Source organism: Cloeon dipterum, chromosome 4 (genome assembly GCF_949628265.1).
Source record: "Cloeon dipterum chromosome 4, ieCloDipt1.1, whole genome shotgun sequence".
NCBI classification, from domain to species: Eukaryota; Metazoa; Arthropoda; class Insecta; order Ephemeroptera; family Baetidae; genus Cloeon; species Cloeon dipterum.
In genome coordinates, this window is record NC_088789.1 from 14,418,096 (window position 1) to 14,435,471 (window position 17,376).

A 17,376-nucleotide genomic window follows, 5' to 3' on the forward strand; every position below is an offset into this window, starting at 1 on the left:
CAGCAGGAGGTTTTATACTTTAAGAGCATTAATTGATAAGGCGCTCTTCCTCACATTTCGAGACGAATTTTCCTCCGCCGCCTCTCTCAACAGCTCGAGATTTAACTCGGCTTATAATTTGCTTATTTAATTGTCGAGATTATGCATTAAAATATTCGTGTTCGCCGAACTGCCGCGCGTGCTAATTAAACTTTTAGCTGCCGGAGTTTCTGCGGGTAATGTGAGACGCCAGATTCGCTTAATGCGTGCATTCTCTACAATAATGTTCATGCACGTGCATAGTTTAGGACTTTTAAGTATATAATATAATGCACCATGCACTTCCAAGATTTTTCTTGACTAAAAGAATTTCAATTATTTCTAGATAGCTTCTATTCATAAAGTATTAAAGATAAATTGATGGATAACAAGTCATGAATAAATCTATAAAAGGAAAATTACAACTAAGTGCTCTGACGAACATAATAAGCTGTATTTCTGAATCATGAGCCGTTGAACATGGTTAAAAGCCAAGTTCTATTAAAAAGGAAGAAAATGGTGACGAATTTCAGAAAGTAACCAATCCCTTTGATTGCGAAACAATTTGCGCAAGAACAAAATTTTCAACGACAGTTTGAAGTAATGGATTATTTAGTAAAAATATTATCGACTTTAGTGAGTGAATCTGCTTTGACGTGCTCTAGTCTGCGTATGTGTCTCTCACATGTTCAAAGATCGCATCACTTTCCCCCGTGAGCAGAGCGAACTTATTTATTGAACCAGCAGCCGCCAGACAGAGAATCCTGCTCTCTGCTCTGCCCTCCGCTGGCTCTGCATATATGCCGGCGTATTCGCAGCTAACGAGCCGCTCAAATCAGGCATAAACTGCATTTGCCCGTACATTTAGCACTCCTCTGAGGATCAGTGGAAAGTAATGAGACGGCGGCGGCATCTTTGAGCTCCCACTCGGAAGCCGGCAGCAGAGAGTGGGAGAGAGGAGCGGTATTAGGCAACCCGTGCCACGCACCGCCTTGACAAATTGCATAACCCTCGAAATTTAAGGCGCTCATATATGCTCGACGACCAAATTACCCGGCAGACGCAAAATTGAAATATCTCACTGCTCATCGTGTTCATACAGTATGTTTCCCCTGATTTGACTGCACGAGTACAAGGATACACACATTACAGGAACAAGCATTGGAACCAGTTGGAAGCGACGCTCGTAGCTGTCCAATGATTGTCCGGGCGGCCACATCAAAGTAGAAGGCGTTGGAGTAATCTTCAATATAATTGGACCTTATATTTTAACTGGACATTATAACTGGACATCTCGGAGTGAATACTATATTGTCGCTAGTCAGGGTGCAGGTTTGTTGATAGCGAGGCACATTTTAAACACTTGACTAGAGAGACCAGAGTATGGGTGAGGAATGTGACGGCACTTCGCTTCTATTCCTGTTTAAATTTGGTTTAAACGTATTTCACAAACACAAATGTTTAAATCTTCCACAGAAATAGCTTAAAAACATTTATTTCATTAGTCCTTCCAGAAGATTGCAAACAAAGGGCAGCATTTTCAATGCGATCAAAGTTCAATATTTCAAATAAAAAAGAGGGACCTTGGTAAAAAATATTAAGTACATATATCGGATGTAAATAAATTTATTTTTAGATCAATCACACTTTTATAAAACCACTTCTCACACAGATATTGCGTAAAAAAATTCTATGATTTTTTTAGGAAATAATCCTTTTATATTTTTACTTTGTTTTTTTTCATCTCAGTCAATATACATATAAAATGCAAAGGTCAGGTTTTATATATACAGATGAAAAAGGGCTACTAAGCTTGCGAAAAATCGATAAAACAGACCGTAGTCGTCGCGATGCGCCTGTTGTAATTTCAAACAATAAAATTTTTCATACTTATAGAATTTAAAATAAATTTCAGAAAATGTAAAGCATTTTTTTAACACTTTCACCTCATCACAAATAGTCCAGTCTGAGGGCACAGAGTTTGTATTGATCTTCACAGCGCTTGATCCAGTTTTGTTTAATAATGCATTTTTCATGTGTATCTGCAGAACGCTACAGGAAATAACAGCTAGAATTAAATAGTTTTATCAAATTACCACGCATCAAGCTTTGAAATATCAGAATATCACCTAACAGCAACCAATCAGAATACTAGCATTGATTTAAACGATAATTTCCTTTAAATATACTCATTTTAAATTTTAGCAGAAGTATTTCGACAAACTTTAAATAACTCTATTGATGTGCTTTTTCATTCTCAATTGCTTCGGAAACAATTATTTCTGTTTGATCACACAACCCAAATCGCAGCCGTTTCTGCGCGGTTGAACCTGATGCGTTTATATTATATCTATCATTACAGAATTTTGTTAAACTAATGCAATTCACTATTGCTTAAAAAAATTGTAATCGCTCCTTGAAAAATAATTTTGGTAATGTGAAATAAAAGTATTGGCTAATTTATTATGTCGTCGGCCTAGATCATTTGAAGGTTCATGTGACAGGCGTTCCACACAAAACGGTCCTCTTGCTCTCTCTCTCTCTCTCTCTCTCTCTCTCTCTCTCTCTCTCTCTCTCTCTCTCTTTCTCCCTCGTCTGTCAAAAAGTGCCCGTCGAGCGAAAATGGGCGATAAATTCGCGCCAAATCGCAGCCATCGCCGAAAAGCGAGAGATAAAGAGTGTCAGTCAGAGTGAGCAGGCAGCTCTCGTTTGTATTTTCGGGGCGAACACGGGTTTGATCGAGTCAGCAGTGGCGGCGGTGACTGCACAAAAGGCAGTCATTATCAAAAGCTAATTGGCACTGCTTGTCCTGCAAAAATGGCATGACAAATGCCCGCACTTTTATCGCAGCTTTCATTATTGCGCCTGCTGACGTGTCAATCACTCTAGACCCGCACGCACGCACCCATTATTCACAATCGAAGCGGCAATTAGTTCTGCGCAGCATTAATTACGACGATACATTTCGTCCGAATTTTCCATTACGCGCCAAATAAACTGCCGTTTCAATTGGCGACGTCAAGTTGGGCCACTGGTCAATGTGACAATGTGACGTTTACGATGTTAATTTAGATAATTTAGCGAGCGTGATTTACACGCAGAACAAAAATGTTACAAAGTGCATATGGCATTGCCATTATTGAGAGGATTTACTATAAATTTAGTGCAAATCCTTTGAAATATCACTATATAAATAAATAAATAAATAAATCATAGCAATCTCTCCAATAAATTTCGATGGTGTAGAAAACCTCTAGTTATTTTTACAAAAGTTTGCTTCAAAAATCAACTTATATCTGGTTGCAAGTTTTATAAAATAAAGCTAACACTCCGTTCATACTAATTTTGACAGCCACAATTTTTAATCAAAGCCGAGTTGATTTTCAAAAATTAAATAAAATAAATTGTTACCAGGCAATATTGTTTCCGTCGATAAGAATTTGGTTCGTCGATATGTAAAAAATTAACATTGATTTTAAATTTTTGATAAGACATTGACGTCTGTTGAAAATAGAAGGAATTATTAAAACTAGTTGTTATGTCTGATAAAATGGTAAAAATTATCAAATCATTGAAAGTGCTAAATATAAACAAAAATGAACCCAATTTTACTGAGGAATTCTGCTTCTCACTCCTTTTCTTGGTTCTGAGGGGCCCTAGCTACTTTACCAGTAGTCGGAGAAGTGGAAATCGCTACGGCGGCGACGGCGTCAAATTTGATCGCGACAAGCTGGTTTGCAGCGCGCAAATCGCGAATTTGTCTTATTTAGTAGGCGCAGTAAAAGGTATAAAGGCGCGCTTGAACGGAGGACGATGGAAAATTTCGCAGCTCAATTGCAGTTTAACAGCCCTAAAGGGAGCCGGCGGCGAGGAGAGCAATCATAAAATGCAGAGTGCTGCCGCTTTTTGATACAAAACGGCCTCCACCGCCAGCAGCCCGCCTCCGTTGTTAATACACACTCTCTTGTATTCTCCACAATGAAAACGCGCTCAATTTGCGAGACGGCGGCGGCGGCGAAGAGCAGAGGTGGGTTGTAAAACTTTTGTTGCTGCAACATAATTTAATACAACAACGACCCCTTAAGCAGCAATAAAAATTCACACTGTGGCAGCGTAAAAGTACAATCTCGCGCAAATTAAAAGTTTAATCTGCTTCGACCGCGCCGCACGCTGTGCATGGCAATGCACGCCTTGCAATTCTTGTATATTCATTCCTCATCCACTCTGTGCCAAATTGTAAGAAAAACCATTGCTGAGCAGTGAGCACCCCTCAAATTCTGCAAGCAGAAAATTTCCATTTCAACATTGGAGCTCTTAGTGAAAGTCTATCGCTGAAAGCGTTTCTCGCTCTTATTGCCAATCCTTGGTCGATGCCAATTTTCGCGAGCGATTTGCGTTTTGCGGGAGGCGCCCCGCCCCCTTGGCGCGCGCTGGGTGTTAATCAGCGGAAGACGGGGCGAGGGCGGGCTGGCCTGCTTGACTTGTGGCCTCAGGCAGTGCGAGCACCGGTAATGACACGTCGACGCCTCTTCCGCGACTTAACAGGTGCGTGCGTGCGTGCAGCGGTGGCGACGGCTACGGCGGCGGCGGTCCCCTGCCCTCGCGCTTGGAAACAACCCTCGGGCCTTGCCAGGCCCTCCATTGGCCCAAATTAATTTCATATAACATTCGAGAAGCATCGCATATTCACTAGATTGGATTATCAGTCTGGAAGGGGTGAGGTGTCGATTTAAAATGTGGTAAAGGATTAAGACAATATGTAATATATTATATAGATTAGAAATTATACTTTTTATTTTTCAAAACTTAAGTCGTGATTGTAAAATAACATAACCTTAATTTTTTTAAGTTAATGACTAAATGTGAGAATAAACCAACATATAAAGAAAAATATAAATTGCAATTACATACTCTCCATTTTGTTACAAATAGCAAAATTTTACACATAATGCCGCATCACATTAGGGACACTTCAAAAGCACACATCAACATTAAAATATATCCCATACGTAGCTATAAATTATACAAAAAATGCGAATACGATTTTATTTTAATTACATTTCAATTAACATTACCTGAAATAATTTCTTCGGTTTATAAAAAGTCACTTTTATTAATTTTATAAATTACAAGGCATAAATTAACATTGAAATCTTACTTTTCGTTAGACCAATTTTTTAACAGCAAACATAATATTATAAACACATTCAATTAAAAAATTAAACATATCTAACGAATGTTTAATTATTTATTATAATTACTCACGTTTTCGATACCTTTTCCAGACACGTATCAATCAATAATCAATTTCATTAGCCTAGTGTGCCATACAATTCATTTTCTACGTCATCATTTCCACATCTTGGTCCTGCTGACCTGACATGGCCATATAATTCATTTTCCTCCGAATATGCGTCACTCCTGTTAAGCCCTGGGACGGTGCCGTAAACGTCATTTTCCTCCATCACGAAAGTTTCCCCTCCTGGTTTCTCTGAATTTTTGCTGGCAGTGAATTTTTTCCACACAATCCAAATTATAACAATAATCGGAATTATCAATAAGATAAGTGCAAAGTAAGCAGAATTAGTTGGATTTGTAGCATCTTGACTCTTCTCTGTTACCTTTGGTTTCAGTTCCCACGGCGCTGTTGTTGAGCTGACAACTGTGTTTTTGATAGATGAATGATTATTTAGAGTCCCATTTTCCTTACTTGTCGGTGCCATCCCTGCTACCGTTGGTGGTACATTTGTTACTTCATTATTTGTATTCATTGATGTTGATCGTGGTTGACTTCTTGAACTCAGCATATTTTGAGTGGTAGTAGTGATTTGGGAGGTTCCACATATAGATTCATCACACCCAAACAACGGTTTGTTTGGGTCATCTGGACAAATAGGATTTCCCGCTAAAAGAGAAAGCTAGTTTAAAAAGCTATGCCCATTTGTAGAAAAGCGAGCTTATTCTGATTTATTATTCCTGAATCATTTTATTCGAGTTTAATGATCCTATGTTATATTTATTCAATAGTTGCTTCGTAATTATAATAATAAATTCATTAAACTTATCTCTAGTTTGAAATTAATTTTGCACAAATTAATTCAAATAAATAATATTTATGATAATTAACAAAGTTCATACTTAAAACGATAATAAAAAATGAGCTTATTAAGCAATGCTTAATGCAAGGGCACATACCGACAAGACCGACTCATAAAAAAACTTTTCTTGAACTTTCAACGGCATACTTACTATCAGCACTGTATAGATTTTGAAATCTATTGTTCCAGCAAATTATTTTTAATTTAAGTTTCAACGATTCGCAAAAACAAATTTTGGACGAACCACATGGATGACATTTGAAAAAGCCTGTTGGGCAATTCTGAAGATTTCCTGGATTGGTGCACAGGATTTAAATGGACGTTACAATAGACAAATTGAATCATAGTGGCCTTTTTACCTCTTTTGTTATTTTGAACAGTATATTTGTATATTTGAAGACTTAAGTTGATATTTTGGAACCGATTTCTCCTTATATCCAGGAGGCAGTTCATTCCAGAGCAGTCACAGTCGTTCATATCATCGCGTGGACAAATTAATCCACCAGCTGCAAATCATATAATATTCTTAAATTCACATCATTTTCTTTTATTAATTTTACTTGTGCTATCAAAAAGGTTCAGTTTTGAACCGGAACACGATATATTGGTAAGTTTTCGTGTAGAAGTGCAATAACACGACAAATTCTTGGAGCATTTCTTTGGCATAAAATCTGTAGGACACATTTCCTTGGAACCACCTAGAATAAACATACAGCTCGCATTTTCAATTAAATTGTTTGGCTTCTATAAACTTAAAAAGAAGAACTTGAAATATTGCTAGTAATAGTTTTAATTTACTTTACACAAGACAAACGAGTAACGATGGACTATATTGCAACAAAAATAGAAAATATTACGCATCAAATCAAATTAAAGCATCACAAACAGTCTGTAGTACAAAATAAATTAAACATAAAAGCCTAGCTATATTCAAAGAGCCACACATTTGTGTCTCATTGTCAGGTAAGCTTGTAAGAATAAGGAAAAATGTAAATTTCATTTTCTGGTCTTTAAATAATAAAAATTGCATCTTACCTTGATCATAAGAAGTGCATAAAAGAAGCAGCTCCATAAATATTGCAATGTATAAGAGAACCATTTTCTTGGCCCTTCGATCAACTTACTTGATTGAAGAAATACAAAATTCACTTCCATGTCCTGTTCCTGTGACGCATGTTGCGAAACGACCGCAATATATTTTGATTTCATGATCAAAAACCACTTATCAGAACTTTCTTCCTGACTAGCTTTATGTTCGCTGATCATATTAAATGTAGATTTAAAAATGTTGTGGTTAATACTGTTGATATATGAGCCAGCCAAGTTTAAATGTACTGTATTTATTTCAATAGAAGAATTTCAGTCTCTTAGACTGGGAATAAAAAAAATTGCACTCTCTACTTCTAAAAATTATCTTGGAGTCACTTTCCAAGCTTCAGGATTATGTTGCAGTAAACATAGAAGATTGCATTCAAACCATCAATTTTCGCTGCGGGGGCTGCGGGAAAAATTAAAAATTAATTAATTAGTATAAAAAGTGTTTCCCAGCTCTATCAATGTTGTTGTACACAGCAGGTGTCATATAGTTGGACTTTAGATTTTGCGTGCATTCCTCGACGTAAACACATCGAGTTTATTATATAATATTTGAGTCGTAGGACTCGTAGGTCACGCTGCGTGTTCCATGGAAACGCCAAAGCGCCAAGCGGGTTTGAACTCTGTGAAAAGCACCACTTTAAAAGTGGCACTTTCTTGAGAGGTGGACTGGCTGCGTTGCGGCGCTGTGACGCTGTGACGCACAACAGTACACGCGCGCCGTCACCGGCCTGCTGTTCTTTAGAGAAGCGCTCGCCTGCATTCGGTTGTGCAAGGGAGGGGCAAGCGTTGACGAAGCATTCCCCTCTGCTTGCCTGTGCATGTCCTCCGCACGCAGGAGAAACGACAGGCGCTTACTCCTCCCTTGCACAGCGGAAAGCAGGCGAGCGCCTCTCTGACAATGAGCAGCCAGCCGGTTGTGACGCGCGTATGCTGTTGTGCGTCAGAGCGCTGTAACGCAGCCAGCCCGTTTCTCAAGTGGTGCGTTTCCCCTTCACACGCAGCGCGACAGACGACTCAAATATTATCAGCGTGATGTCGTGATGTGTTTACGGCGAGGGATCTTTATAGCACGCAATATTAAAAGCGAGGTCCTCCTTTGACCACTGCAGCGACATAATTTTAAATAACATTCAAGTAAAAGTTATGTTCTACTATACACCTACTTTTTATTGGACAAGGGCTCCTGCAATTCTTAATGTTTTTCGTTGCTCTGTGCTAAGGCCCTGCTGTCAGTCCCCTTATTGCTGACGTCTCAAGGAGAGTGGCTAACAATGTAAAACAGAAACCGAGAGCAGACGCAAGTTTTTTTTTATTCTTCCTTGACGTACGAAATCCTTTGAATTTCATGAGCGCGCCACAGAAAAGAGCCGTCGGTGTGTGTACGATTCTTCTTCTAATATACACGCGCAGCGGCAGCGTTCATAAATGCGGAAAAAACAGAGGCGGAGCAGTTTAAAAAATTTGAGTGAGAGCTTAAAAAGTTTTTACGCCACAAAATTTGCATCTTGTCAAGCAGCCATCCATCCGTGCGACCATTTTTCTCTCTTTCGAGGCGAGGAGACGCGCGTGACTGCCTGCCTTTGGGAGACGGAAAAGCGAAAACGCCATTTCCTCATTATTGCGGCCGAAAGGAGGGTCGCTCGGAATTAGATTCCTGAAATCATCACCTTGGAATAAAGGAGGCGTGTGGCCGGCGCACAAAAGCTGCTCTAGAAATATTTTGTGCTCCGATGATCTCGAAAAGCCTTCATTCTATTCTTCCTCCTTTCCCGTCACCATCATTGTCGCCAAAGGGAAACAGAGCTTCAAGTTTTCATCTTGAATGTGTTGTTATAGTACCATATTGCTTAATAATGTAATTTTTCGCTTTTTGATAGAACCCCGCCGTTTGTATTAATTTTGCAATCCAAATATTTGATCTGCTGGAAACGTTAATATTTAAATTTTCAGGAAATTATATCAAATTATGTCAAAGCACACGCTCGGCAGATTAAAAATGAGACTTTACAAATACCAAGAAAAGTTTGTTATTTGCATGGAGCAATAAAACAACTTGATTATATTAATTAAAATAGCTATAGGCTTCCCAAAATATATTTAGTAGACCATTACTTTCTGTTCTTGAAATTAATATTTTTGATGGATAGTTTCATTTGAGTCAACATCAAACTTTGGATTCCAGGCCGGAGAGCATGTTTATATCGCTATTGTCGTCAGCAGGAAAAAGGATCCAAAGAGTAGTTCCGCAAGCAAAAACCTCTCCCCTGAATCCGCGATAAAGCAGCGTGCACGCCGTTTTGAGCCAGTGTGGCGTGAATAAATTAATGTGCACATGTGTGTAGAGCATACATATATCTAATTCTGCAGCCGTAATTCGTTTTCACGCGCGACGTGAGTTGTTTGTTTAGAGCGGTGGCGCGGCTTTGGTGATGTGTTTGTGACTTTGCCCTCTCTACCTCTAATTCCCTAATTTATGACCCACCAACTATTTTAATGAATACAATTATTATCAAGCAGGACTGACAGCAGGAGAGAGTTATTGCCCCGAGTGTGCATCTGCAGATCCCGGTGCGCATAATTGCATCACCTATTAGCACCGCTGGCTATTTAAGATAAAAGATAACCGCAGCCACGCGCCGGCCACCAGCCCGGCCGTTCCACCGGCTAATTATACACCGAGATCTCTGCTACTTTGCGCGGAGTTGGGCTGCATTCGCAACGCACGTGGATATGCAGATGGCAAGCCGGCAGCCAAGGTGCATCGCTCTCTGCACTGCAACATCGATTTTCGGTCGCCAAAATTAAAACTGGGTCAGCGGCCACTGTGCGGCGTTGAGTCTGCAATGCCACCCGGCAGTTAATTCGTCACCTCAAAGCTCCAAATGTGTTGCATTTCCTCCAGCAGCGAACATAAACTTCAAGAAAAACGTAGGAAATTTGATGAAAATAAAGAAAATCAGCTCAGTCAGAGCGATTTGGTAATTTTTCCTAACATTTAACTTTCAGTATTCAAATGATTTTTTCCACACCTAGATATTGACAATCATGGCAACCTTGCGTGCCATCTATCAACAGATTTAATCGCAGAAAATAAGCGCAAGTTTTAATATCCGACTCAGTCACTTGCAAGGACTAAATCAATTTTATTCGCCTACCTGGTGTTGTCGGAGTTGGAAGCAACAACCGCTTGAAAGGGTCTGTGGCTCCTTTTGAAAGTGTCACCTGCTACCTGCTCTGTGTGACATGAGCATTGAGTTCAGAGGTCGTCGTTAATGGCGAGTCATTATGCACGTAGGCACTCGCACCCACAGTGTCGGCAGAGAGGAATAAATAGACTGCGGGGTGCCGTGTTTTCGTGTAGACCAGATCTGCGTGAAATTGACATTAGCGGCGAAGAAAAGGGCCGTGAGAGAGCGTGAGACCATCCGCCAAAATTGTTGTCGGGCCGCAGCTTCTGGGGCGAAAGTGACAAGCAGCAGGCAGCCAACGATCAAACCTCATTAACAACGCACAATTTCTTTCTTACCTGCTGCTGCTACTTTGATTAAACGCAGCACCCGCTCTTTCAACGACTAAGCCCGAATAAACAACCTTACATCAATAGAAAAATACCGATAGTAAGGGGTAAATAGCCTATGCATACAAAATTCCCCATGACCTCGTTATTGATTTTTCTGGGTTATTGTAAAAAAATAAAAATCTATATTAGCCATGATTTTAAATCAGCTAAGACACTTTGTGTTCTGCCAGCCTTTAAATCTATATTTCTTAAAGGAATTCCCAAGATCGCTAATCGCTTTAGAAATATATTTAAATTAATAATTGAAAAAGCTAAAGAATATGTCTTTGAACTATTTATTTTATTGAGTTGCGAGATTTTTATAGGAAACAAAACGACGATTGGAACCAGTAGCAACTTACCCTGCGCTAGTGGCTAAGTTTGAGACTAGCTGAGGAGAGGTTGTTGGTGAAAATGCTCTTTGCACCTTGTTAGCGCCTTAAAACAAGCAGCTTAGAGCAAAAGCACTCGTGTTTTGTCACCTCTGCATCTCTCTCTCTCTCTCTCTCTCTCTCTCTCTCTCTCTCTCTCTCTCTCTCTCTCTCTCTCTCTCTCTCTCTCTCTCGCTGCTAAAATCGACTCGCTCAGTGGTGAAACAAGCCTCTCACTCGCCAGCAATCCTATTTTCTTAAAGCAGCTTAATGCACTTTCTTGCAGCTTGCCCCACTGCAAGAACTCTTAAACTCCAAACAAAAGCACACAATCACCTATCTAGAAAATTTTAACTAAAGGCATTGTTTGCGAAAAATATTTAAATTTTTAGAAATCACTTGGACAGTGCAGACACAAAGGAATTGTTATGTGTTGAGAAATTTCAAAATAAAAATTGTTTGAATTAGACAGAAATACTTACAAAAGAGTCAAATTATAAAGTGTCTTCTGGTTTGTTGCATCCTTCGAGGTCATTATGGAAATAAAAAATGATAAATTTATTTTTTGAGGGCAACCACGTAGACTTATTTAACCGACTAGTGGACCCTGTAATGTAAAAAATATATTCCTGAAAATAACGTACCAATATTACCCTGAAAATAAAGTGAGCCCAACAGACACTTGAGAAAAGTGTAATTAGAAGATTACGAAAGAATGTCGGAACGTGCGCGTATCAGCCGCACAGAAAAAGAAGGAGAGAGCCATCCAATTTTCCAGATACTTGATCTGATTATTTCCCAGAGCGGATTCAGATGGCCTTAATTCTGAGAAAATAATTTATCATTTTCGCCGCCACCAAGGTTGTGTAATAGGATTAAAATCGTGTCCCTCTCGCCGGCAAAAAAGAGCCGACGCAGAGAGCTGTGTAGAAAAAGGGGAAAAAGCCTGGCGCGCCTGCAGGGAAAATTCGCACGCTTTGAAGGAATTTCTCCCAGTCTTAATTAATGATTGCTGCGTCAAGCTGAAAGGCCTGCCTCCACGCGAGCGAACCATAAATCTAAAGAAAAAATTCGGCGCCTCGATGCTGTCGCGTGCTTATCATTTTCGATTTTCGGTTCGGACGCCGCGTAACTTGAACATGGACATTAATTTTTGATCGCGAGGCAGAGAAAAGATTCAAAGACCAAGCTGGGCGCAAGAAAATCTACGTGAGAAACTGAAGCTGCTGTGCCAACACAGCGCCAACTCTCTGCGCCTAATCCGATCTGGAAAGCTCTTCTTCCTCGCATCAAATGAACGAGGACTCGCATCCATGGAAACTCAAGAATGAAACTAATTATGCACTGCTGAGGATATATTTGTCCGTAGAAAACGTTAAACGCAATTGTAGGCTTCAATATTTTTCTAGGTTGACGATTATTCCTATCGTGTGATCATTATGATTTATGATGATACTAAAACTCACTGAAGAAGTGTACAGTCGAATTCAGCACAAAACTACAATTATTTTTAACCATTGGCTGGTCTATTTTTTTCATTTTTTTGGGTTTGTCATGAATAATTGGATGGTGATTATACCCCCTCAGAAAAAAAATCGATTTCTAGGCAAATTTCTATAGAACAGTATATTTCATTTCTCATCCCTTGCGGATTTCCTCCTTTCCTGCTGATTCCTCAAATATTGTCCAACAAATAACGAGAGTTTTTCCTGCTTTGTGATTAATTAGTGCTTTTTCTCATCAGCTTTTTCTATAGTTATCAGCAGCTTACAGCAGAAACAAAAGAGTAGATACACAATACGCTGAGAGGAAATAACAAAAAAGACAACGGGAAAGAGGGAAAATCGAAAAGGCATCAAATTACTGATTGATTAGTTCTGATTTTCCGAGGAGGGGAAGGAGCTTTTGTTCATTAACCAAAGAAAAAAGTAATTTGCTCTAGCAGAAATGTTCATCAACTGATATTAATCGCCTTTAGTACAAAAGTGTTTTGTTACTTCCAAACAGCTGGCGCACTGGCTAAATAAATTTTTACACAAGATGTAATAAAAGTAGTTGCAAACATTTGCGAATAAGAGATTAAAAAATGACTTTACTTTTGAGAAAAATCCATTGTACAAATCTTTCTTGCGTATAAACTCTTCTTTTTTTAAAGTATAAAATTATTTATTCGTCGGAAAATAGGAGGCCATTGTAGCTGCACGAAAATATATTTGAAAAGAAAAAACGCTTTTTAACTCTTGATAAGCGATCTTAGATAATGTTAACAGAAACTATTCCCTTCAGGAAATATACGCTCTATACAATGTGAATGTCAGGTATGCAAATATGGCTTGTTAAAAGTGCGACAGTTTTTATATCCTGTCGCCGTACCTCTCGTTTATTGCAATATTGGATTGAAAAAGCCATTTCCGCTACGGGCTGAACTGCAGGCATTGCAAATTGAAATCAGCAGCTTTCATCGCTTGCGCATACACACAAAGAGCACATGCTAGCTCGTGTAAATGCACTTCTCAAGTGTAGAAGTGACACGCCACATCCACTACCCATGCAAACGACGTGCAATAGAAACTCGTTTCTTGCGAATCATAAAGCACATGGAATATCGCCTGACGTCGCAAATGCATAGTACTGCGCGCAAGCCGCCTTTTCCGTCTTCGTTGTTCGCTTCCGCACAAAGAATGTGTACGCCGTTTTGCATTTCTCGGCCACAGGCTGATAATAAAACGTAATTGAGTTGCAAAGAGTAGCGGAATGCCATTTCATACTGAAAATGAGTATCTGTTGAGCTGTGGAAGAAGGGAAAACACAAGCAAATAGAAAAAAGACCGTTATGTTAATATCAGCTCTTCGCAGCTTCTGTTTGCTGCAAATTAAAACTGGGTTCCCTTGTTGGAAAATTTTTGAAATGTTTAGCTTTTAATCATGTCGACGGCGGTGGTAAAAATTAACTAGCAAATTGGTCAAAACTTTCTCATCAACTTCCCGTTTTTTCTTTTGCTCCCTTGCTTTGTTTCTTCAGCTAATTAATCAGGGTCTCAGTTGCAAAGTCAGTCTTTAGCAAAGAGAATATCATTAAAATCCAGAGTGCAGTGAAAGAAAAAATAGCATCCTTCGTGTACTTTTCTGCGGCAACGAGACTGAGAACTCGATGGCACTTGAGCGGAAAAGAAGAAATCGTTCATTTGCATTCGCAGCCAGCGCAAATGCATTCCAGTTTTTTTTGTCGCTTGTGAAAGCGGTTTTCTGTGTTTTTCTGCAGACGAGAGAGAAGAAATAATCACGGACTAATGAAGGAGGCCGTTGGTGCCAGGCGGTAATTCAAATGAATTGGAGCGAATGCGAAAAAGCAGGAAAAGACGGAATTTTTGCGTGCCCTCCGCTCCGTCGTTTCCTTCGCCGAAAGCTGTTTAGCAGTAAATAGAGAACCAGAGCGCAGCGAGAGGCGAGAAAAGGAGGGCGAGCAATAAAAAATCTCACCATTCCTTTTCAGGAAAAAATCTGAAAATAAAATATGGTACAGTTTTTTATCTCTGTCGAGTACAAGGAAAAAATACACGGAAGTACGTTGTTGGGGCTTCCACTTTTAAAAATAGAAGTTGCCTGTTGAAAATTTAAATAAAAAATATCGTATTCGAAGCCCATATACTCCCTAATGTTTAATGGTGAACTCTATTTCCACCATTTTATACAGTTAAAACAAATTGGGATACATTATAGAGCAAAAACCACTTGTCAGAACGAAATGCCAGACGATTGTCCCCAAGCCGCTGGAAAGGTGCGAAAACCAGCAAGTGGCTGCGAGTCGTTGATCCTCCCAGTCCGTTGATCTATTTGAGCATTTCGAGTCACCAAATTAACCACCTACAGCCATCTCTGACATCTGACATAAGGCAGCCAATACTTATCCCCATATTGCTAAGATCTCACATTTCCTTGAAACTCCTATCAAGCCTTAACAATGCGAGCCTAAATTATCAACCTTTTGCCATCTCTGAGATTGGGCAGCCAGTAAATGCTCAAATATCTCCCATCACCTTGACACTCCTACGAATGCTTTACCAATGTGTGCCAAAACGGGCTGGCTAAGGTTGAAGGTACTACTGCAAAATATTTTTACGTATCTCTTTAGCAGGAGTTGTTGTTTGATTGCCATCCTTTTCTCGCTGTGTATTTTTAATGAATTGACTAAATGCAGCTAAAATTTTACTTTCAGATTAGTTTTATGTTAAATGAAGAACCTATTTCCAAAAATTTTCTTTTCGCTTCAAAACACAATTGGTGCAATTTTCTAATTCTTGCTGCGGAATTTGAAATGCGCCAATTGAGCAGCACACACGACTAACTCTGAGCCATCGGCGCGTGTGATTTGATCTATTAATCAGGCCGACGTCAAACGCGCGCAATGATATTTCACGCGCCGCCGGTCTGCGTGGCGATTTAAATATGAAACGCCGGCCTAATTGCCCATCGCGCAACCGAGTGCGAAGTCTCCGCGCCTGATGCAATAATAACTCCATCTCATTGTGCGGCACAATGTGTAAGAGGCGTTCATCCAATAAATTAAGTAATAATGCACACGCAGGAACGAGAGGAGAGAGAGTCAAACGCGCGAGAATAAGTTGGCGCGGCGGCGGGCGCAAATTGTCCGCATTATATTCCTAGAATATAAAGTAGCTATTCCACTCGCTTGCCTGCTTGTGCGTCGGGGGATGGTGGTTGCGTTCCGGCGGGGGTGGTTTCAAGCCGGCTGATTTTATTATTCTTGCATAACGCCGCCACCACCACTGCCGAATTTCCATCATAAAACACGCCTGTCGCGTTGAAATTACTTACTGTTCAGCTCGGCTTAGCACCTGCCACAAATTACTGTGAAATTCGCATCCCCCTCCGCAGACCCTCTCTCTCTCTCTCTCTCAGCCCAACCGACTTTTCTGGTTGTGCTGAGCGTCTGAATTAAATTCCTTGAGACTCTCACCAGCTATGAATAGTCTACTTGTTCTCAATTTGATTTGTATATTGATTATTTTTATAAAGTCCTGCTAAACACAAATAAAAATAAATATTCAATATATATTTTAAATATTTTCAAAAACATTTTGATATTTTCCAAGCTTGAAAACTGCTACAAATTCAGTAAAACAGAGCTTTTAAAATTGTTAAATTAAAAATGTTTTACCACCATAGAAAAATGCTAAACCCCATCACGTGCTAATTACCGCGGGTGGCTACGAGAACACCGAGGCGAAGCAATTACACGCTAATCGCGGCAATTAAAATTCACGGCGGACGAACAAAGAGCTAAAAGTTGCTTTCATGCTGTGTAAGATGTATAAATCTTGCCGTTCCGTTGTGTTCGTCCTTGCTAATAAATTGTTCGGCCTGCAGTTTAAATAATATGCAGCGCGTTTCTCAAACTTTAACTTGTTAATTCATCCCTCATTTGTGGAGCACACACATAACTTTTGCATGAATCTGAAAAGGCAAAACGTGTTTGCAATTGCTTAAGTTGGTCTTCCAGTGAGAACAAAAATTGCGGATAACGGATAAGCGTACAACTGATGTGACTGAACTTCTTAAGGAGAACATTGTTGAAACTACTCATAAATGGGGAAAAGTGAAAAAAAATTCATTTTGAGAGCGCTTGATTTGAACTAAAATAGTAATAAACTCGAATCGGACTTAAATTATCTTGATACTGTGGCAGCTTCAATTATTTTACTCGAATAAAAATCGTAATGGGAATGAAAAATTGACTGACGCAGTCTCTGGGGTCGGACGCAGTTTGCGGAATGAGATCCGTGGAGCGACGCGCGCGATTTTGCCGTTCCGCGCTGTGCGCCGTCGCTGCTGCGGGTGTACGTAATAAATTGATCAAATCACGTTGCTAACGTTGTCCATTAATCTGATTAACTGGTAGGCGTGCAAGGAGAGAGAGAGAGAGAGAGAGAGAGAGAGAGAGAGCACTCGATGCTGCCGAACAGATCACTGCAAATAAAACGAGCGATTTTCAACCTCGGCGAACTTCCATTTTTTCTGAAAATAAGCACAGAGGCGACGCGCACGCACTGATATACACAAGGAATGGTATCTACACGCTGAAAAATTGCGAAGAGGGATGAAAGGAGAAGAGTTTTATCATTGAATCTCTGCTCCTTCAGAAATTGTTTGTCAAAGTTGAAAAAATGGGAAGCAGCCGAGGAGAAAGCTTTTCTCTGATTGGGAAGAGACT

At 39.8% G+C, this 17,376-nt stretch overlaps 2 protein-coding genes across 3 annotated transcripts in view; one reads left to right on the forward strand and one right to left on the reverse strand.

The window, feature by feature from the left end:
- LOC135943413 (protein FAM177A1-like) overlaps nt 1-17,376 on the forward strand; it is a 166,400-nt gene that overhangs the window by 1,388 nt on the left and 147,636 nt on the right. The gene's annotated exons all lie outside the window — the stretch shown is intronic.
- LOC135943080 (uncharacterized) lies at nt 4,788-7,223 on the reverse strand. 2 transcript variants are annotated; one of them, XM_065489477.1, is made up of 5 exons: nt 7,152-7,223; nt 6,677-6,814; nt 6,476-6,622; nt 6,268-6,408; nt 4,788-5,923 (listed from the first exon to the last, which is right to left on the reverse strand). In XM_065489477.1, exons 1-5 carry the CDS (start codon nt 7,213-7,215, stop codon nt 5,331-5,333), a joined length of 1,083 nt encoding a protein of 360 aa, XP_065345549.1. In that variant the 5' UTR covers nt 7,216-7,223; the 3' UTR covers nt 4,788-5,330. The 2 variants fall into 2 exon arrangements, with proteins under 2 accessions (XP_065345549.1, XP_065345550.1); XM_065489478.1 differs by lacking the exon at nt 6,268-6,408.